At 38.5% G+C, this 23,913-nt stretch overlaps 1 protein-coding gene across 3 annotated transcripts in view; it reads left to right on the top strand.

Moving 5' to 3' along the window:
• Positions 1-23,913, top strand: part of INPP4B (inositol polyphosphate-4-phosphatase type II B) — a 301,350-nt gene that overhangs the window by 226,315 nt on the left and 51,122 nt on the right. For all 3 annotated transcript variants that reach the window (XM_034771368.1, XM_034771367.1, XM_034771370.1), the window contains 6 exons: positions 1,973-2,145; positions 2,790-2,913; positions 5,122-5,239; positions 10,066-10,206; positions 15,031-15,128; positions 23,703-23,815. In XM_034771368.1, the coding sequence (XP_034627259.1) occupies positions 1,973-2,145; positions 2,790-2,913; positions 5,122-5,239; positions 10,066-10,206; positions 15,031-15,128; positions 23,703-23,815 (767 nt within the window). The remainder of the gene's footprint in view (positions 1-1,972; positions 2,146-2,789; positions 2,914-5,121; positions 5,240-10,065; positions 10,207-15,030; positions 15,129-23,702; positions 23,816-23,913) is intronic.

The following is a 23,913-nucleotide window of genomic DNA, read 5'->3' as shown; positions in this document are numbered from 1 at the left end:
AAAAAGATAGAGAAGAATGATTAATCCCCATACCATACATTACTCTGCTAATCCTGCACCCAGCTGCTTCTTTTCCTTGCCTTCCAAGGCTGATCTCCTGTCAGATGTGGGCAGCTCCCACTCTCACAACTAAACTGTATTTGTTCAGCTCTGTATAACTTAGATTATAAACTCTTCAGTGCAGGAATGAGGAGCAGATTCTTAGCTGGTGTAAATTGTCAAAAAATTGATCCCAGTGATTATTGGACCACCAGGAGAGATCCCTAAGGGTACGAATGAGCAGCACAGGAACACATTAGGAATCATAGATTCATAGGACTGGAAGGGACCTCGAGAGGTCATCTAGTCCAGTCCTGCATTCCAGTTACCCTGACAGGTGTTTGTCTAACCTACTCTTAAAAATCTCCAAAGATGGAGATTCCACAACCTCCCTGGCTTACCCACCCTGACAGTTAAGAATGTTTTTCTTAATGTCCAACCTAAACCTCCCTTGCTGCACTTTAAACCCATTGCTTCTTGTCCTTTCCTCAGAGATTAAGGGAGAACAATTTTTCTCCCTCCTCCTTGTAACAGCCTTTTACGTATTTGAAAACTGTGATCATGTCTTCTCTTCTCCAGAATAAACAAACCCAATTTTTTCAATCTTCCCTCATAGGTCATGTTTTCGAGACCTTTAATCATTTTTGTCGCTCTTCTCTGGACTCTCTCCAATTTGTCCACATCTTTCCTGAAATGTGGTATCTAGAACTGGACACAATAATCCAGTTTAGGCCTAATCAGTGTGGAGTAAAGTGGAAGAATTGCTTCTTGTGTCTTTCTTACAACACTCCTGCTACTACATCGTAGGCAGTCATTTCCCATTTTGTATGTGTGCCACTGGATCTTCCTTCCTTGGTGGAATATTTTGCATTTGTTCTTATTGAATTGCATCCTATTTACTTCAGACCATTTCCCCAATTTGTCCAGATCATTTTGAATTTTAATCCTATCCTCCAATGCACTTGCAATCCCTCCCAGCTTAGTACTGTCTGCAAACTTTATAAGTGTACTCTCTATGCCATTATCTAAATTATTGATGAAGATATTGAACAGAGCCGGACTCAGAACAGATTCCTGGGGGTCCCCTTTCCATATGCCCTTCCAGCTTGACTGCGAATCACTGATAACTACTCTTTGGGAACGGTTTTCCAACCAGTTATGTACCCCTCTTGTATTAGCTCCACATAGGTTGTATTTCCCTAGTTTGTTTATGAGAGGGTCATGCGAGATAGTATCAAAAGCCTTTCTCAAGTCAAGATATATCGCATCTACCTCTTCCCCTCTATCCACAAGACCTGTCAAAGAAAGCGATTAGGTTGGTTTGACAAGATTTGTTATTGCCAAATCCACGCTGACTGTTACTTATCACCTCATTATCTTCTAGGTGTTTGCAAATTGATTAATTATTTGCTCCATTATCTTTCCAGGTACTGAAGTTAAGTTGACTGGTCTGTAACTTCCCAGGTTGTTCTTATATCCCTTTTTATAGATGGGTGCTATATTTGCGCTTTTTCAGTCATAGTTCCATGAACTTCAAGTGAGCTATAACAATTTACACATCTGGCCCCATGCCTTCCCACATGTTTTTTTTACAGATCTGTGAATAACTATAGTGCTATAGAAATAATAACACAAGTAAATATGGCAGTTAGATTTATACAGGAGTATTTGTTTTGGGTCACATCTAATCCCAGCTCCTACCCTGAGTATGTAGTTTAGACATAGGGGAGATATACAGGGGAAAGAAGAGAGATGAATATTTTCCCCAGGATAACCATTCCATGGATCCTGCTCTAGCATAATGGTTAGAATGGGGTTGGAAGGACTGGAGGATCTACACAGCCACTGCCAACTTCTCTGTCCCCTGAGAAGAAGCTTTTATCTACAGGTTTTTCTACAGTATAACTAGTCTTCATGTTCTGTATTGTTCCAGGTGACTGGTATGAGCAGCTTTATCCCCTCATAATTACACTCAAAGACTGCATGGGAGAAGTGGTGACAAGGGCAAAGCAATCAATGACTTTTGTTCTACTTCAGGAACTTGCATGTGGCTTGCCACAGCGTTTGATGCTGACCCTACGAAGAGACATCGTCTTTAGTCAAGCAGTAGGTGCTTCTTGAGTCACTGTTTTTCTGTTGTGATTACTGTTTGTTATTTTCATTATTGTAATTAATCATGGCATACATGCAGGTATTCGCCATTTCTTTTAATGCAACACAACTTCTTCATTTGTTTTAATTCATTCACTTTAATTTTCTGTACTATGATGAGCAATTAATTGATTTAGGTTGGGTTTGACTCTTAGGTTGGGTTTGCAAAGGAGCCTAAGGGACTTAAATGAATAAATGTCATTTAATTTAAATAGGAGTTGGGTGCCTAATTACCTAGGCTCCTTGGAAAACCCCAACCTTAAATATTAATAGACTTAAGGGCATCTTTCTGATCTCGGTTACAGCAGTGTAAATCAGAAGTAACCCCACCTGAAGTCAATAAAGTTTCATGGATGTAAAACCAATTTAAGGTCAGAATGAGATCCATATATTTTATGTATTTTACCCTACAAAATACCATAATATACAATTGAGATGATATATATTCACCAAACAGTAATTTCCATCTTGTTCTTCAGTCACCAAAGTATAACCTGTATCCTGTAGAAAAATAGCAAACATAGTTATAAAACTCTTGTATTACACTAATTAATCTGTTTTTTTCCCACAAAATTTCTTCCATCATATTTTTTTTTAAGCTTGCTGGATTGGTCTGTGGGTTTATAATCAAATTGCACACAAGTTTACGTGATCAAGGCTTCCTACAGCAGCTTCATACTGTTGGGTTAATTGTTCAATATGAAGGACTTCTCAGCACGTATAGTAAGTATTGCCCTGGAACAACATTGCTTAGTCTTTTTTACAAACCAAGAAGTTCACCCAGTAGGTTCTTATTTTAACTTTTATTCAGTAATTTGGCTTATTGAATCAACAAATATTACCCTAATACAAAACAGCAGGCTTCCATACAATAGCACGGTTAAAGCCAATGATATAGTAGTATATGTCAATTCAACATAATAAAGTATAGTAATCTGCTTTTGTTCAGTTTCTTTTGAAAACACACATTCTAATTATTCCATGTGGAGTGCTGAATTGTAATGTCATTAATACAAGAGATTGGTTTCCACAATACAACTATTGTGACTTCTATATTTGAAAAATACTGTAAACTATACTAGTACAAGTGTTTAGCCTGACCCAAATAATTGGTTTATACAATTAACCCAGATACCCAGTTTAAATAGCTACTAAATCTATAATCTACAGCCAGTCAGTATTTCTGGAAATTACATGTCAGTCTTTGTGATGTGAAGATAGTACTAAGCTATTTAAATTCCCAAAAAGAAGAACAGGAGTACTTGTGGCACCTTAGAGACTAACAAATTTATTAGAGCATAAGCTTTCGTGGACTACAGCCCACTTCTTCGGATGCATAAGAAGAAGTGGGCTGTAGTCCACGAAAGCTTATGCTCTAATAAATTTGTTAGTCTCTAAGGTGCCACAAGTACTCCTGTTCTTCTTTTTGCGGATACAGACTAACACGGCTGTTACTCTGAAACTTAAATTCCCAACTGCTTCATAGATGCTGTGATGCAATACACCACAGCTTACTAGTTCACCTTAGAACACAGCTTTGCTTAACACACAGTACTTAGATTTGTTTATAGAGAAAGCAAGTACAGGTTTATTTAACAAAGGATAGCAGATTCATTTGATAGCAAGCAGAAATGTTGGAAACAAAGGATTACTTATGAAACAAAATTGTAACGAGCTTTCTATAGCCTAAACTTAACTAACAAGTTGTTCTCCTGTATAAAAAAGTTTATCTCACCCAAAGTTCTTTTCAGTAATTTCAGCCAAGCCTGACTGAGATCCCTTTTTCATGAAGCAAACCCACTGTCAGTTTATTTCCTTGGTGAAGGATGCCAGAGTGTCTTTTTTCACCACTAGATAACCAGACCATTCCTTTGATTTTCAACTGAAAATAAAATAACCTCTTCCCCCCTCACACCCCACTGTTTACCTCTTCCTGTTAATTTTATTTTGAAGTCCCCGCAAGCTCTTCATTAGCATTTCACTTCGTATGCTGATAAACTTCTACCACAAGACACTCAATACACAATAGTTAGCTAGGGAGATAAGTGTCTCCCACCTCCTATATGGAGAAGTTTTTCTTAAGGCATTCTACCTTTGAGTGACTTCCCTTTAACTACAAGGTCTTAAGAACATAATTTCCCATGTTTATACACACACACACACATCTTTTTATATATTATCTGCACATACATTTCATAATGACTATGATGACCAGGGTGAGACCTTTCAGTAGAGACCTTACATGACCCCTTTTGGTTAACCCTGTAACCCTACATACCTGTAACCCTGCCAGTTGGCACCAAAAGGTTTCTGAATCACAGATGCCAACACTGATAGCTATTAAGTGGGACATTTGGAGGGAAAAATTGCAACACACTTTGAAATGCACTGAAAAGAATGGATTTTTTTAAGTCAGGCCAAGTTGTTTTTTTCTGAAAATAGTGACTATCCCACTTAAGTAGGGACAGTTGGTATCTATGCAGCCCTTTGCCAGTCCCAAAATCAAGTTTTATTGTTTGTCCCCCACTATAAGACTAACTCAGTATAAGGGGCTCTCTGGCTCAAGTCTGTCAGAGGTCCACCCATTATAATACTCAAAATCTTTGCCCTCCAAGAGCAGAACAGTCTTTAAAGGGCTTGTCAATATGGGCAAAATTTTGAAACCTGGCTGTCCTAAAGTTTTGTCCCTTGAATGTAATGACCTGATTTTCAGAAGTATCCAACACCCACAAACACTGGTAAGGTCATTGGGGGCAGAAAGTTCTCAACTATTTTTATTTAGATGCCTTAAATGTGAATTTAGTAGAGTAATTTTAGTCGCTCCGGTTTGAAATGTATTACACTTATCATACTAGAACCCTTTCAGGTATAGACACTAGCTAGTCAGTCATATCTGCATCTGTTAACATCTTTTGTAATTTTTCTGTACAGGTGAGGAAATTGGGATGTTAGAAGATATGGCTGTGGGCATTTCAGATTTACAGAAAGTAACGTTTAAAATAATTGAAGCCAAATCCAATGACTTCTTGCCTGTAATAACTGGAAGGCGGTAAGTATTGTCCATTTCCGGAAGCACAAGCCCAGAGACGTGTAGCTTTAACTTGTGCCAGTAAAATCAAGTGGAAACTCAATGTTTTTCTTGTTGCTATGTTTCCTTATGTGGGAAATGCTATAAATGTGACTTGTCTGAAGAGTGAATAGATGGCCTGTAAAGGTAGTAATGTCCTGAAGAGCCTGTAAAGGTGGTAATGCTTTGGACTTTCTAGTGCCTTCAGCTGAGGATCTCAAAGTTACAAATATTAATACATATTAATTCTCACAGTGTCCCTGTGAATTGTGTACTTGTTGTTATCCATTTTTATATACGGGGAAATTGAAGCACACAGTGCCAAAATTTTCAAAAGTGGCCTCTAAGTTTGGTTGTCTCAACGCAGGGGCCCAGCTTGAAACACTGGAGACCTTTTCTTCAGGGGTGCTGAGCACTCAGTTTCCATTCACTTCTGTGGAGATGTGGCGCTGCATCTCTGAAGATCTGACCTGAAGTGTCCCAAAACTGGGAACCCAAAATTAAGATGATCCAAAATTTCTGAAAAATTGAACCTACATGATTTGCCTAAGATCATTCAGGACATTTGGGGCAGAGCTGGATGTAAAAAACAGATATTTTTAATCCCTACCTGTGCTTTAAATACTAATATACTTTGCTTCTCAAAGAAGTAGTACTGAAATTTAGTACATAAATTGAATACAGAAATAGTGTCTGTGACATACGGGGATTGAAAAGGATAGCTTGCAAGTGATGAACTTTTTTTCTTTGTTATTATCCTAGTCTAAAACTTCAAATGTTTTACCTGTGCAGGAATTATTTCCTTAATAGTGCTATAGTTCTTAAAATGGCAGTAAATTAAATTCAGCTAAAAGCAGCAACTTTTTAGAAAAGATGTACTGCCACTGTTGGGGGACGGAGGGGGTATTCACCACTAGTTTTCTTTATTATTCCTGACAATTCATTCTCATGCTGTGCACTTTCCGAAAAGGGGTTGAAATAAATATCCAGGAAGGTCAGAGCATAATGGGAAAACATCAGGAATAATTAAGAAAAATTAAGGTATATAAAGTAGACCCTGAACAGAAGAAATATGTCCTTTGTAAACATTTCCATCAAAGGTCTTGAAAAATCCAACAGCCACTGTTACTGGCTTGGTGCCATTACTGCAGCTGATTGAATTGTCATGCTAGGAGGTCCAGGTTTTGAAATAGACATGAGCTTTAAGATGCTTGAGGCATTATGGATTGATAGAACAGATAGTTGTCAGGAAGAGGACTTACTGGCTATCATGACTATACTATACTTATTGGTGGGTGAGTCACTGAATGAAATTGGTGGTATCAGTTTATTAAAAGGAAGCTTTATCTCTGCTGAGCCCCATTCCTGTTAGAGATGTGATGACACAGTACTGATCAGGGGCACAGGAGGTTAAATGTAAAGAGCAAAAGTAGGGTCAAAACCTACCAATTTTCTGATCACTGTAACAAAAAAAAACATATTTTCTGACAATAACTTTTGTCCTTTTTTGGGGTGATCTTATATAATAGAGATCTCTAAAATGAAACTTGCGGGGAAAATGCAGAGCTGCTAGACAGAAAATTCATTGCAAGCTTTTTAACAAAAAGAGGTAAAAGTCAGAGTATTATCTGTAATTTGCTTTGCAGGGAAATGCTTAGGTCCTCAATTTTATGTATGAAAATAAGTCAATCCAAACATCACAGCTCTAATGTGTGCTACTGCCCCGAAACATCTTTCAGTAAACAATGTTCAGTTTTACATGCTTAAAGGGTTGTTATAAACAAAAGTAGTAAAAAAAAAAAAAAAAAAAAGTATTTTTAAAAATTCCTTGGCATTTTTTTTATTATATACATGAACTTTGAGGCATGACAGGGTAGTTTATTATAAAAACTTTCAACTAATGTTTTTTATCATCATTGCATGGTTAAGGTGCAAGGCAAGTAAAGTTAAGTAGATAATCCCAAAATTTAAATCATTAATACCTAAATGTGCTGTTGTGATTTATTGTTATTCTCTTAAATAATCTAGTTTTTCTGTTGCAAGAGACGGTATTAAATGCTAAAATTTTGTAATGATTTTTAGGAACACAGGACTGGAAGTGACCTCCTGGGTCATTAAATCTAGTCCCCTGCTATCACAGGCAACCCCGCACATAATGCCGTACATAAATTTATCAAGCTCTATCTTAAAACTAGTTAGGAAAAGTAGGGGCAAACAATCTATGGAAGGCTGTTCCAGAATTTCATTCCTCTGATGGTTAGAAACCTAATTTCAAAGCTAAATTTATTCATGGCCAGTTTATACACACTTGTTCTCTTGCCAAAACTGTTCTTTAATTTTTATGCTAAGCCTTCCATTCGCTGAGAAATGTAGTTGTATAACCGAAATCAAATCCACTAAGCCTGTCTACATTGAATCCAGCCATCAAGAAAAAATAAATTACATGGCAAAAAATATTTTGTTTTGTTACTATACCTTATTTAAATCAAACCGGTAACGCAATAGTAAATTAGTTTCAAATGAGTGCTTTGGATTACAATGCTTGTTGTCTTCTTGCCTGACTTCAGTGTTGCTCTTGGGCCGTGAAGATATCCTGTTATCCGAGCTCAGTAGTATTTCTCAAAATAATTTGAAAGGCAGCTTTTGTCATTGTTGCAATTTAATGTCAATTGAAAAAGTCACGCAAGATAGTACCACTGTGGAGATTCTGTCCCAAGCACACAAAAAGAGAAAAACAAAAAACACCACATGTACAACACCACTGTTTTCAATTTGTCATATCTAAAGGTGATATCTTACAATTATTTTTTATAGCCTAAAGACATAGTGATTCTTGGATGTGAAATGCAGTGATTATGATGGTCCTCTGGACTTGATGTTTAGCAGCACATGTTTTTAAAATTAGACCAAATCTACATTTCTTTTCAATCTCATGCAAGCATACCATCAGACCATATTAGTAGTACAATAGCATTTGACAGTCAAGATTCAGCAATTAGGAATTCCAACCCGCAGGCCTGGGATGAGTGGCACTATGCAGAGGTCAGCTGAAAAGAGTTTTCTGTACAAGCAGAAACCTCATAAACTCTGTACTGCTTTAAACTAGAGAATTAAATACAGAAAACATAAATTAGTCTTATCTGGGGCGTAGAGACTTTTTTGCTTTGAGACTTGCATAACTAGTCCACAGCTAATGATACTGCTCATGAGAGTGCCTACTTTATAGAACATTTGCTGCTTAACAATACCAGATTTGCACTACTGCCAACTGAGCTAGGGCATGTGTCACACCCCTGGCTGAGTCCCTCGTGTGTGTAGTCACTAGTCTGCTTTACTGGACCCGACCTTTGGATCCTGTATGCTTCCAAGCACACCGGATCTGGACAGTGTCTCTAGCTCTGGCCTCTCAGACACACTCCCAGAGTGTAGATTCCCTGTCTGACAACCCATTAGATGGTGGGGCACCATGGTCCAGCTGCCCAGACTTTCAACACCCCTTCCAACTTTCCCCCGTAGCTTATCATGCTCTCTCCAGAGCTCCGTCCATCTGAGCATGCCAGATTATAGTTTAACTTTTCTGGGACCGCATGACGCATAAGGAACACAGAGACTTTACAAAAGAACTTCTTAAACACACCCACACATTACTCTTAAACAGTTCAAGGATATAAGAGCTATGAAAAAACAACAAACCCGTGTATGCTCTCCCCACTGAGTCTACGCTAACCCCTTCTGAGAGTCCTTAGGCTCCGTCCCTGTGTGAGGTGGGTAAGTCCTTCCTTGCCTTCTTCCTCTTGACATGCTCTCTGCTTCCTGGCAGTGTGTAGTTTCAGTCCACTCTGGCTGGCTTGACAGCCTTCATTGAGTAATTAAAGTCCCAGCCCTCTGGAAAGAAACTGGGAGAACCAGCTTCCTTTATCTTAGTCCCTCTGTTTATCAAACTCATTGTTCTCAGAGGGGAGAGGCACCTTTGTTGTTTTTCTCATTCAGGTTCAGACCCTAGGCACAAGCTCCACTTCAACAAGATGATGCAATCCAACATGATGGTTACAGTATACAAGGAAAGACACAATCAAGGTTATACTCAAAATAGAGGCTGAAACATGGTTTTCACAAAATCAGACGGGGGACACAGATATAACACCCAAACTGTTACATCATGTCACTTCTAAAACACCAGAATTCATATTTGTGTAATGAACCATCCTGTCCTTTTAAACTTTATTTTCATAGTGCCACTTTTGCTTCAGAGGATGCTTTCTATCCAAGGAGTGAAGTCCTGGCCCACTGAACTCAATGCAGATTTTGCCATTGACTGCAGTGGGGCCAGGATTTCACCCAGGGTTTTCACTGGGTACAAGAAATTATGCAAATAGTATTAGAGTATACTTCAGGTCAATTCAAGAGTAAACCAAACGAAAATGGCGGTGTAGCTCAGCATACAACATTTTAAGATTTGAAGTACCTTCATTAATATTTCTATACCAAGTGATAATGAGACAAAAGGCTTTCCTTAATTTTTCTACTGCCCTCACTTTTTTAATCCTTTTTTTCCACTTCAGTGAAGAAGTCATTATCAAGACCTAGTGTATAATTATATTACTGATCCTATTTCCTTATAGATTTGCTATGGTTTCAAAACAAAAATAAATAAAAAAGACTTTAAATGAAGGTTTAACACAATTAACAGGAGGGGAAAACGTTGATTTCTAAGTGTAAACATTCTTTGCTGTGGGACCTAGGAGGGTGTTAGTTTAGATTGAACAGCTAGATATTCTCATCTTTTATACTTCCTTTTATTTTCCTAGTGAACATTATGTAATAGAGGTCAAGCTTCCAGCAAAGATGTTTGAGTTGCTGCCACAAGAGATCAAAGAAGGAAAGCAGCTGCATGTGTACCCAGTCCTCTTTAATGTTGGAATCAATGAACAGCAAACACTTGCAGAGAGGTAAGGCAGCACCTTTAGAAAGATACATGTTTCAGTTTCTGCTTCTGGATGTTGTGCTAGTCCAGATGGTCTCTCACAGGATTACATAGGAATCTTGCTTATTACTTGCCCTTGGGCCAATTCGGATTGTTTTGGTACATATTAGAAAAATAAATCACATTAAGGGAGATAATCGGATGGTATGAACTAAAACAAACAGTGCAAAAAGTCAGGAAAAGATATGTGATAAGTATCAATCTGTTTCCTACAGTTAAAGCCTGATTTGTTCTTTAATACACACACTTATCTTTAATTCACACTGACAGAAGCAATGTATTCTCAAGGAGCAGATATTGGCCCTTTGAAACATCTCTTGGAAAATCCTAAAACCACTTAATTTGTTATCATAACATGTGAAGCTGAAATGTTGGGCAGGTAACAGGCATTGGGAGATGCATACTTTCCTCACATTTTTTATATTGATAGTATGGGGCTCTTGAATAGAGGTAATAGATAATAAAGTAATAATGGGTTATGTTATTAATAGTCTTATAATGGGCAGGAATGGTGGTGGTATATTTTCCTAAACTTTTAATATATCAATATGCCTAGCCTAGCTACAGCCTCAAGACAGTTCTGTATATCAAGCTAGTCAGCCTATAGTACAGTTCCAGTCAAAGATTCACCAAACTATTCACCTGCTTCCTAGGTGAAGGACAGCTATAGGTACTGTATATACGTGACTACAATATACGTGACTACAAGGAAGAGCCTCCAGAGTTACATGCTGCTAGTATTACTAGGTGCACTGTGCAATTAGACAAAACATATTTTTATTTATTATTTGTATTATCATTGTGCGTAGTGCTCTAGTCATGGACGAGGATTCCAATGTGCTGTACAAACACAAAACAAAAGATTGGCCATGCCCCAAAGAGTTTACAATCTAAGGTTATGTCTGCACTGGGAGCTGGAGGTCTGTTTTCCAGCTCAAGGAGACATACCCATGCTAGCTTTGACTGAACTGGCATGCTAAAAATAAAGTGTAACCTCAGCAACAGGAGGGGCTGATGATAAGACAAGAGATGACAGATGGGTGGACAGATAGGGGAGTACAAGGAAACAATGAGATACCAGTGGCCTAATCTTTGCCAAGTTTTGTGTAGGCATCAAGGCAAAGGAGAGTTTTAAGGATTAGAAGGAGAATAATGAGGTAGCATTGTGGATGTTTATGGGGAGCAGCCTCCCAAGTGTGAGGGGCAACGTGGGAGAAGGCATGAAGGGACTTGTTTGACAAGTTTAACAAGTTGGTGATGGAGGCTGGCATGGGCCAATCAGAGGCAGGAGTTGATATCTCAGTAGTGAATGAGAGATGATAGGTAGGGTGGGAATAGGCTGTGAACAGCCTTAAAAGTGAAGACAAGTAGCTTATGTTTGATGCAGTAGAGAAAGGGAAGCCAGTGGAGGGAGGCAAAGAAAGAGATGACATGGTCAAAGTGACAGGCTCAGAAAATTACATTTGCAGCAGCTTTCGGAATGGATATGAGCAGGGCAAGACTGTATTTGACAAGGCCAGAGACAAGGTTATTGCAGTAATCGAGATGTGATATGAGAGCGTGGAAGAGAGTTTTAGCTATGTGGATGGATATGAAAGGCCGGATTTTAGAGATGTTAAACAGAAAGAATCAGCAAGATTTAGATACAGCTTGGATGTGAGGATTTAGAGAGAGGCTGAGTTGAAGATGATACCCAGATTATGGGCCTGAGTGACAGGGAGGATGGTGCTGTTGTCCACAGTGACCAATGTACTGCTATTTCTGTATGCACATACAAAAGAAAATCATACCATAAAAATGAAGAATTAAGAAAACATGTCTGTCAAGCAAATCAAATTGGATTAATCTATGGAGAAATAACTATTCTGCCATTTCAGGTATAAACTTAAAACTTTGAGTTCACAATATTATCTGTCTTCACTGGACTCCCTTGAATTTTAGAGATTCACGTTTGTACTAGAGAAATGAAATTAAGATTGGAAACACTGAATGTGTTTTTCAGTAAAAGTTTATCTATAAGTATTGAGGAGGGGGGAGAAATAATCATCATAATGGGAAACATTAATAACAATAGAAATCATCTTTTGATTATTAATGTTCTACTAGTAAATGTTATTTCAATAGAACTGAATATCTCCAGTTTCAGTGAGCCATAGCTGGGAATATATTTGATTAAGAGTAACACTGAGACACTGGGAAAATGATAGGCAAGCTTCAACAGAAGAGCAGATATATTTAATATCTACTTTGGTTGCATTATAAGAAACCATGTATATAACACATAGAAATCATGACAGAATGTAAAAATACAGCATTACATTTAGGAGTGATGTACATAGATCATCTTTTCCCCACTCTGTATCACACAACAGCTAAAGAATTTAGACCCAAATTCTGCATGTGCATCTGCATTCACACATGCACCTTTCATAGTACAGTTCAGCTGGAACAGATGTGGACAGCGCAAAGGAAGGGTGATGGCATGGTAATTTATCCATGACAATGTAGCTAGGCTAGCCAAAGTGCCTATCTAAGATTACCCCCCCTCTCCTTCACAGCACCTAAATATTGTGGTGATGTACACTTCAGAAATATTTATATGATAAATAGATTAAATAGGGCACAGTAGTGGCTGAAGCTACTGCAGCCAGTGGATGCAATAGTGGTTGTGGAACAACCATGTGACGTTATTTACTTACCTGGATGGTTATCTGGGGTTATCTGAACTCAAAGCTATGGTAACTAGTCTCTGTTTTCCAGGCACTGTCAGGAGATAAATCAATGAGGGGACACAGCACCTCCATCTGAGAAATGATTGTTTTACACATTTACAAGTGCTTTCACCCAAAAATCCATGTTTTTATTGAATACAAAGAACACTTCAAAATTAGCAATACTCTAGTTTCCCAAAATATAGTTACCCGAAGTCTGAGGTGGTGTCAAGTGACAGCAGCAGGTTTCCAGTGGCTAGCCTTCCTCCTAGCCGCTGTGGAGATGCAGTGTCTTCTTGCTCATAGAAAATCCAAACTTCTCCAAAATACACTTTCTAGCTAATCTTTTTTATAAGTAATTCAAAACAAAGCATAACTCCAAATAAGTTATAATTGGCTGATTGTTTCCCTAGCAACAGCAAAGAACTCATAATTTCTACTTATCAGTAAAGCAACTCTAGCAGGAAACATACAGACACAGGCACCCAGACTAAGGTCAGCTATCCTTGTTAGTAACACTGTGGCTGCGCAGATGTTTTTGTCTGCCTAAGCAAGGCCAAATTCTTTCGCACTACGTGGTGTCCTTGCTTCCAGCTTATGGTGGCTAAGCACAAGATATCTGTGGGTTATGTCAAGTCCAGGTCTCTCGTAACAGGATCTTTGTACCACACTTATCACCATAATACTTGAGCACCTTCTGCAGACTATCACAACACAATAAAGACCTTCTGATTTCCTCTCTCCTTCCTGGTGGATCACTGGAATTTTGTCTTCCTTTTCTTCCAATTCTTCATCTCTCTGTCTCTCTCTTTCCCCTCTCCATGTTCTTCCTGCTGTCACTGCCCCTCCCTTGTTCTTCTGTTGTCTTTTCCTTTTTGCTTTGGTGTTTATGGGAAAGCTGGACTTGAAGAAGCGAGGTTACATGTCACTCTGTAGGCAGTGATCTCTGAAGCTAGTCTCAGCTCTCCAAAAGAGTGTTCCATAGTTTTGAGCCTGCTGCCAAGAACACTGTCTTCACTCTCAGTATTTCACCCTAGAGTGTGGACAGTAGCTTCTGTGAAACCTAATTGTCATGGAAAATCATAGTCTTAGAGAGAATTCTCTGAGGTAGCATGGGCCAATGCCATGAAGAGCCTTAGAGATGAGAACAGACATCCTGAATTTGACTGGGTGTCCTGTGAGGAGTCAGACTAGTGAGCATTTGGGTGATACATTCCCAGCAACCTCTGTTGCTGAAAAAATGAGCTGCAGCATAGTAGAACAACTGAAGCCTTTTTAAAGTGTGCGCGCTTTAGCTTCACCTAAATGCAGTCACAGTAATCCGGCCTGGAGGTCACAAAGGTGTGGGTCACAGTGGTTAGGCAACTATCTAACAGCAAAGGACATAGCTTACTGGCTAGTTGCTGGTGCAAGAAGAAATCCCTGAAAGCTGAATCTAACTGTTCAGGAGCAAGGAGAGGAGTCCAGAAGGATCCAAGGATATGAACCTTGATTATTTGCAGCAGACAATCTCAGTAGAGGGTGCTGCTATGGTAGTGGCTAGGTGTTCAAAATGTTTTCCTGCTGACATCACCTCCATCTTGCCTGAGTTCAGTTTCAGCTGCTGATTCTATTGAAGCAAAGGCATTATTAGCATCAAAAGTGAATGAGATGTAAAAGTTGGTGATGTCTGTACAAAAGCAGGCTGGCATTCAGACTTCCACAGCAAATCCTGGCACAAAGCCCATTTACTCTGGCTGTCTACGGGGAAGCAGGATTTGGGACTTAATGAATAGTCATGAGATGAAAGTAAGCAGGGATTTTTGTCTGTTTTTTGGAAGGATGTTCAGGAGTGGTTTAAACTAGTATTTGTTAATGGTATAATTATATTTGAGGTTAGTTATTTTCTGTTGTATAAATCTATTAAAACAAATATTAGGGGAAAAAACAATTCTCTATTTACATAAGGAAGCCATAGCTGAAGCTGAGTTAGGTATGTATTTTATTTCTTGGTTTTAGAGAAGGGGGTGAAGTGGGGTGTGTGTTGCTTATAGAATTTGTTTTATTTTTATGTCCAACATTGTCCATTGCTGTTTTAGGTTTGGAGATACCACTTTGCAAGAAAGTGTTAACCAGGAAAATTTTGAACTTCTTAAAGAATATTACAAATTGTTTACTGAAAAAATGCCTCCTGATTGTAAGTATAAAATTAATAATGTAGCATTCAAACTGATTTTAATAAGAGTTACAGGTGATAAACCACGGCAAATTGTAATGCTGAAACTTTAAAAGTGTTAGTATGCAACTTCTTTACATCTAGCCCTCAATCCTGCAGCTTATTCCAAGTAGATGGACCCCTGTGACTACATGGGGCACCTCTGAAGTCAATAGGGGTCCATCCGCATGGCACAAGTTGCAGAATCCAGGTCATAGTAGAAAGGTGAAACAGTAACAATGGAGTAAATTATCATGTATTGCATATTTAACAACATAATATTTATAGTAACATAAGTAGAGGTAACCTATGGTATTCATGCACAGATACCCGTCAGAAGTTTGAGACAATTAGCTCCAGTTATTCACTTAACTTTTTATTCATTTTTGAATACTTAACAAGATGTACAAAACTAATGAGTGAATTGCAGCTATGGACCCTATCAATGGGTCCTATTGTAATGTCCAATTAAGTTAATGGGAAGATTTTCATTGACTTCAATGGACATTGGATTAGCCCCTGTATATAAATAGAATACTGTTTTATTACTTTAATTGTTGAACTCAAACACTGAAAAGACCCATTAGGTCATCTAGTCCTGCCAAGGCAGGGTTATGTTCTCAAGTGCTTTGTCTAATGTATCTACTTTTAAATAACTTCAGCAATGGGGCTTCCACCACATCCTTGGGAAATTATTCCACAATCTAAAGATCTCACCATTAGGAGATTGTAGGTTTTTTTTTAGTGATAGTCACCCTACATTTTTCTTTGCTCAATTTCAAAACATTACTTTCAGACACTTGAACCATCCTCAATAATTTGTTTCTCTTCTTTCTTGTGTCTATATAATCCTAAAATATGTTTCTATTTCATCTGACTCATCTAGTGTGATTTGGGTCACAAGGATCAGGGCTTGGTTTAGGATCCTGTCATTTATCTGTGGCTTTTTCTTTTTCTTTGTGATGCAGACCTTATCATGATAATCCCTACTTTTTGTCATCTCAAGATTGATCAGGTCACTTACCATCTCTGTGTCTCACTTTTTCCATCTGTAAAATGTGGATGGCCATGTTTATCCACCTTTGTAAAGGGCTTTGAGATCTGTAGATGAAAGGTGTAAGTGTGTATTGTTGTTATGATGTGTCTATTCCTTATAAATTTCTGCTGCTGACTACAGCAGCCTCTGGGCTAATAAATATTTCTTGCAGGAAGCATATAACACCTTTATTCTGTGATCTGCTTCTATTTTGTGTCCCGGAGTAACTTAAGGTGTTATTTTTAACATACAGGGCATAAAATGGGTTGGGTCCCAGTTACTCCAAAATTGCCTCTTACTGCATTTGGGATTGTCAGAGGCAGGTGGTATAACTCTCACATAGTTTCATTGCCAGGGGCTGAAGGCAAGGGGATTTCAATGAAGATTCATCGAATAGTGGAATTTGCTTTCTGCCTTGGTTAGTCAATTTTATTCTGTTGACCTTGAAGTCAATCTGCAAGGCTGAAGTGTTCTCTGGCTTTTTTTCTAGGGGGCAGGGTGAGTATCAGGGTGAGATGATGGTAGGTGTCAGCTCTGTAGGGAAGATGGTAGGATTTGGAGAGTTTATTATTCTTTCTAGACACAGAACTAATTCATTTTGTTGCTTTATATTATTTGTCCGTGCACTGAGAGTATGACATAATGTAGAAGACTTCTATTTCATTTGATTACCGCTGAACAAAAGCAGATATATGATTATTAATATGTATATTTATACTACATGTGCGGTGGTGATATTCATGTGATAAATTGCAGAGCAATGTGGTAAACCGATAATCATAAGAGTCAGTCCCCAAGAAGCTTGCAATCTAAACAAAGTTATTTTTTGTTGTTCTTCTCTCTAAGCCTGTACAGTTGTCAGTACTAAAATGTTCTGCCTTTCCATTAAAGGGTATAGTAAATAGTACCAAAACCATGTTTTTACAACTCTCTCTCTCTCTTTAAAAACATCTTTTTTTCTGAAAAAGGAGACAGTTGGAACCTATTATGATGTGGTATGATATAAAAGTTTTATCACTTTTTCACCACATTAAAGTTCAAGCTTCTTGTCGTCATCTTCAAGGGCATTCACGTATCTGCCTATCTCGACTTATCTTCTCACATCTCTTGTCACATTGCCCTATGCTCTGCCAGTCTATGCATGTCTGTGATGGTGTATATGAACCCTATGCTTCAACAGCCACAAAAAAAGCTAATGACAGAGCAATTATTCCCCCTCTGTGGCTAATTAATTGACTAGCAACAGCCTGGAAAAAAAGGCCAAAGCTCAGGCAGAAGTGATGGCAACCAAAGAGGCTGGGAACTACCTTACAGAGGCCTCTCAGCACAAGTCTGACAAAGAGACACCTACGGAACAGACCTAGAAACCCCGTAGGGAGAGGGTTGAAACTTCCTAAGGCCCATGTTGCCAGGCACTTGAGAAGAATTCAACACAGGGATTAAGGAGTAACCTTTATAGGCTTGGAAGGCCATGAGAATGGGGTCTGAAAGAATGAGCATACCCTTAATAGTCTCTTAGAGAGCAGGGAGCTGAGCTCCCTCACAACACCACTTCTTGCTTCTCCTACAAACCTCCACATGTTTTTTCATGCCATCACTTACACATGGAACATACTCCCTGATGTGGCCACTACCATCTCCTGCTTCAAATCTCTCAAGACTCAGTTCTACTATGATGCCAAAATGAAATTGCTCACCTAACTATGGCTAGTCAGAAAGGTAGTCAGTAGGGTTTTTTATGTGATAATATATTTAATGTCTTGGTCTGTTGCTTATCTTTTAGTCCGTGAGCTCTTCAGGACTGGGATTGTGTCTTCCTGCATATGTGGACCATGCTTAGCACATTATGAGTGCTACCATAATAGAATAAATGTAAATTGTTACATGTTTGGGTTGTTTAGCGTAACTCAAAGGGCCTTTGCTATTCAGGAGTACTGGAGACATCCCAAATTCATGCCAATAAACCTTCATATTACATGACACCACCATTTATTTCTTCTATAGAGGTCATGATACTGAACAGAAAGTACACTAATAATCCTACACAGGTTGACTAATATGTTCAATCTGAGCTTCCCAGCATTTTTATACAGTTATTTTTGTATAATACCTGTCTATTTTATAACTAGCTAATATATTCTTCTTTCTCACTTATGATGAGACGACAACAGCAATATAAACAGACAGACAAGTTGGTTTATTTTTTTTAACGAAAGTTATTCACAACAGGTGACTCTCAGTGCTTGGCAGCATTTTTCACCATCATCATTACTGCTGCTTATGGTTATTTTCTCACTGTTTTTTGACAGGTTTGAGTCAGAGCTTTGTGGGTTCATGTGATGAATGTTATCAAGTGCACACTTTGCATTCACAATATAATTATACTCTGCATAGGCTAGTAGATTTTTTCTTGCCAGGATCTTTAACAGCCACTGGAATTAGTGGTGTTCAGGTTAGTCTTTTTTCCCACCCTGAGAGCTAATCAGAAAATTATTTTCTTCTTTTGCTGCTGCTATCTGACTTTGGTGTTTGAAATAGACATCTCTTTAATCTGCAAATGAGTGGAAACTTAAGTACTATGCAAGAGAGCCTCTCTTGCCTGAAGCTGCTAGAATTGTTGCATTAGCTGAAGAGTAGTCTCTTGCTAATGAATTTACTCACTACTTGCATGCAGCAATAATCTAAATAGGTGACAGGCTGAGAACCTCAGTTTTTCAAATGGCTGCATGAAGTGACTTTACCTCCGACACCATAACTTCGAATTTCTATTAAGTAGTCCTTCAGATTAGTGTATATGTGTGTGAGCGTGCGTGAACACATGCACATTGCTAAAACAGATCACCTACTACCTCCATTGGACCTAAATAACTAAAAAAAAAAATTTTCATGCAAATGACAACCCCTAGTTTTCATCACCTGGGTACCCACCTGTGAAGCTGACCCTGAGTGATTATTCATATGCCATGTTAGTAATTTAAAAGGGATGGAAAATCTTCAATCTTTTTCTCTGTTTTCTGGTCTTACAATTATTAATCTCCACAACAGAGAGTTATGATCTGGAAAGTTTTTCCTTCCAGAATTTGTAAAATCTTTTTATTTTTAATCTTACATTACTTATTAAAGATTGGAGCTCTTGAAGTATTATTCTGGGCTATCCTGTGATGTGCATAATATGCAATAGTTATCTCACACCAACCATTACTCCCCTGATTCCTATCTTCCATGCATCTTGACTTGCATCTGAAGAAGTGAGGTTCTTACCCACGAAAGCTTATGCTCCCAATACTTCTGTTAGTCTTAAAGGTGCCACAGGACCCTCTGTTGCTTTTTACAGATTCAGACTAACATGGCTACCCCTCTGATACTATCTTCCATGCATATTCTATCACTGTTAACAACTTTTTCCTCCTTTACCCATGTCAACAATCCCCCCCAATCTACCTCTACTCCATCTGCTTTACATAAAATGCTACTGTGATCTGTTTCATTCTGGGATTCATTCTGGTAATAATTTGTAACTGTTCTCCCAAGTGTCTTCCTCTTTTCACCTCATTTTTACTGTTGCTGCTGTCTTTTCAGTCTCCTTGATCTTATCATAGTAATTGACACTGTGTCACTCCATCTTCCTGGACCACTTTCAAATCTATGCAGACATCTCTGGTTCCCTTCAAGAACTATGCTTATCTAGCCTGACTGCACATTTCTGCAGATGTACTTTTCTTATTGCGGTTTCTCCATTTCTGGTGAGCCAAGAGCCCTTGCTCTATGGAGATTCATAATGTTTTCTTCTTGTTCTTCTGGTCTTTTTTATTTACCTTCTTCCTTCTCTGTTATTTTCTCTCCACCTTTTAATTGTGTGTATCATAATGCTGATATGCAACTGTATATAAATCATTCAACATCTTTAATAGCTCATCTCCATCCACCCTCTCTGTTCTCTTGACTTGAGGCTTGTCTATACACTGAAGTTAGTGCACAGCAAGATAAGGTGTGAATTTACAGCACACTGGCTACACTGCAGTTACTTCCTGTATGAGCACTTTTACTGCACACTTTGTGAGCTTTAGCTTAGTACGCTTTAAGGTGTAAGTGCTCAGCTGCACTCCAGGGCTTTCGTTGCACTGTAGCAGTGTCCACATGGTGAGTTACTGCATCGCAAGCTGATGCACTGTAGATTCACATCCTGGCTTGCTGTGATGCAACTCACCATTAAGATAAGCCCAAAGTAAATTTTCAGCTTCATTTCAAGTGCCTTCAGTTAAATGTCTTACAGACAGACATCCCTCTCTTGACTAAGTGGAGCTTACCATTGACCATTATCTATTCTTCCACACCTCATTTATGTGCAAATCTGCCCATCTCCGCCTCTGCAAAATTGCCCAGGTATGCTATTGATTTGAGTCCCAGTCTGTTATACTACTAATGCTCCTCTTGTCTTCACTATTGGATTTCCCTGTGGCCTCCCCAAATCCCAGCTCTTCAGACTCCACCATTTTAAACATGCTGTACAAAGACCCACATTACACTGTCAAGGCCTGGCCCAGTCCTGCTCTCTGAAGAGATAGCACTCTGCTGTGGGAGGATCTAAGCACTGAATCTCACCTGCTGCTAATCATCCTGGACTGAGTTGTAACTGATCACTGTTCCTACCACTGGGCCACTAAGACACACTCCCCAAGGGTACCCGCCCCCTTTTCTCTGAAACAGGTTTCTGTGAAGAGAGAGCCCATTCAAAGGCAAAGTCCCTGCTGGCAGGAGCCCATTGTTCAAGCAGGTGAGAGCCATTCTCTACTGATTGTCCCTTGATTTATCAGACCTTTCCAGGCTGAGTTTTCTTCCTGTGTGCCAAGTTCCTGCTACAAAGTGGATAGTCTAACTTACAGTGATAGTTGCAATGTTCTTAAAACCAAATAGAATTTGTAACTGGACATAGACATTTTTACCAAGCTGATGACCCTTTCATTTCTGGATTCCTTTCAAACTGCTTTTTAAAAAGAAAAAGAACAAACTTTTCTATGCAGCTACTGTAGCACACATTATTAGTCTCTCTCTTGTCCCCCCTCTCTCTGCTCATCTGGCCTCCTCTGTGTGCCTCTCTGCTTTCTCACCATCTTTGGTTAGCAAACTTCTTCCTCCATAGTTCTTGCCATCTGGAGCAGCCATTCTGTACCTCTTTGCTTCATTGACTTTCCATCTTCTTTCAAACCACAGATGAAAACAGTTTTCACTTGCCCATTCATCTTCATTTCTCATTCCCTTTGACTCTCTACTCCTATTAAACCATACATAATAGTGAAGTGTTTTGGGATAGTTTCCTACTGAAAATGCATACAAATAAAGTTCTATATAACCCTCCCGATTCATCCAAAATACAGTACCACTTTTACAATATCCCAGAAGAGCTGAACATATGAAGGATACGAAAATGTAGCATGCTTATTGAAAAGTAAATTTAATAAAACATACACAAAGGTAACCATATGTGGTGAGAATGATTGTTTAGGACTCACCCTAAGAGGCTACTAGCATGTAGATTAAGCCGTGCCTCTGTTATTTTAAATTGCCACTTTGATATGTGGGCAATAGCCACATCCATGTCAAGATGCTGTGGGATGATATGCTCCAGCCTGAGAAGAGAGCTGCATGCAAAGCACTCTGGAGCCATATGAAAATCAAGAACCTCTGCTTTGGTGCCATATTATGTGTGCAGAGCATGCATGTTCCAAAGTACAACCCGTTTGATAGGATACAGTCATTCTAGGACATATTTCTTTATAATCCACAAAAATAATTTGACAGTTTAATACTGTTATATGATTTAAGGATTTGAACAGTCTTTCACATCCAGCCAAGGCATGAGTTATTTTAGCAATACAGATTAAAAGAATATTCCTGTACCCATGGTAAAATGCATGTCTGCCCAAAATTAAGGATTTGCTAAGATGTATTTGGGAAAGACCATATTATGATGCACTTATATATTTTCTTAATGATAATATGATAAAGTTTAAAAATATCTAGAAACTCCTTTCTGCATATTCACTATATGTATGCTGTGTGTTTTTTAAAAAGTAGACACAATGTGCAGATAAGATTATATATTTATATAAGCAGATAAAATAATCTTCAATAAAACAATTACAAAAATGAATTACAAAGCCAGTTTTTAAAGTGTTCTCTATTATTTCTTCTGTGTTCTTTTTGTAGTGCAATATTGCATGTGGGTCGGGCAATTCGGAGAGCTTTTTAACATATTTATTTTTATGTATTTTTAAAATTACTTCTCAACTACATATCATGAGTGAGAGAAACTATCACCTTCATTGGAGATAGAAAATAAAAGTCTGTAGATCAAACAGATATCATTCTGCCTGTGATCAGGTTAGGGGAATGGCTATTTGATCTGCATTGTAATATTCTTTTTAGTTTTCACTGTCTGATTTGGAAGTAAATCTTGGATCTCTGTATTTCAGAAGGGTTTGGTTTTAGTAGTGGAGGGATTCCTCTGCCTGGCTTTACTGAGGCAAAATTACTCAATTTGCCAATTTGAAGGAAAGAAAGGCACCTGGATAGAATTGTTTTCATACTACTTCCTGTGGATCTAAGATATTATGTTTTTTAAAATGTTAACAGTTGATAAATCACTTTTAGTTCATGTCTGTAAGAAGTAATCCAGAAAAAATGACACCACTTGTCTCTAATAATTTTTACTACTAATTTGGAAAGAGGTAACATGAAAAAAGTAATGTGCTATGTCTGTGCCCACGAAGCCCTAGAATAAATTAAAGTGTCTTGTCCTGGATTACTTAGTCACTTATACTTCCCATTGACTTGTCTTCAGTGGGAAATCTGGATGCACAAGGAATACACAACCAGACCCTCTCAGACAGTTCTCCATTCACTTCCAGAGCCTTTCTATGTTCTTTCTATGTTCTATTTTAAACTGACAACTAGAATCTAGAACTAAGGCCAAATCCTGCAAGGTGCTGAGTAATTGGTAAGATGGACTTTCAGCAGCTCTTAGAATATGACCTATAGAAAGTAAAGCCCTCTGTTTACAGGGAAAATATTTTTTTTCTTATTTATTAAATAGTTAGTTGCTACTTTCTATCAAAATCCTCATGAATCCAAAATGAGACTCTAAGGCCTGGTCTACACTGCATGGGGGGGAAATCCATCTAAGTTACGCAACTTCAGCTATGTGAATAACGTAGCTGAAGTTGATCTACTTAGATTGACTTACTGTGGTGTCTTCACCACAGTGAGTCGACTGCTGTCACTCCCCCGTTGACTCTGCCTGCGCCTCTCACCGAGCTGGAGTACAGGCGTCGACGGGAGAGCGCTCGGGGATTGATTTATCGTGTCTAGACTAGACGCGATAAATTGATCCCCGCAGGATCAATCGCTGCTCGCCGATCCGGCCGGTAGTGAAGACATACCCTAAAGGTTGAAGCTTTTCTTTAGTGAGGAAATCTTTAAGTCAACATAACCATTATCACTAACTGTTTATTTCTTTTCAGGCCTACCACATTTTCAAGAACAGAATGATCTAAAGGGATTACTAGAAAATCTCCATCAAAATATCCAGGCTAAAAAAAGAAAGAATGTAGAAATCATGTGGGTGGCTGCAACGGTAAGCTGCTTTGTTCCAATACTTTCATATATGATTTACTAATTTTCCATTACTTGTTGATATGAGGGCTGCAAGTGAGTTTTTAAGGACGCACTCAG

The sequence above is a fragment of the Trachemys scripta genome, chromosome 5 (assembly GCF_013100865.1).
Source record: "Trachemys scripta elegans isolate TJP31775 chromosome 5, CAS_Tse_1.0, whole genome shotgun sequence".
Taxonomy (NCBI): domain Eukaryota; kingdom Metazoa; phylum Chordata; order Testudines; family Emydidae; genus Trachemys; species Trachemys scripta.
Note: the sequence above shows the minus strand (reverse complement) of the source record. Positions and strands in the feature narration are given on the sequence as shown.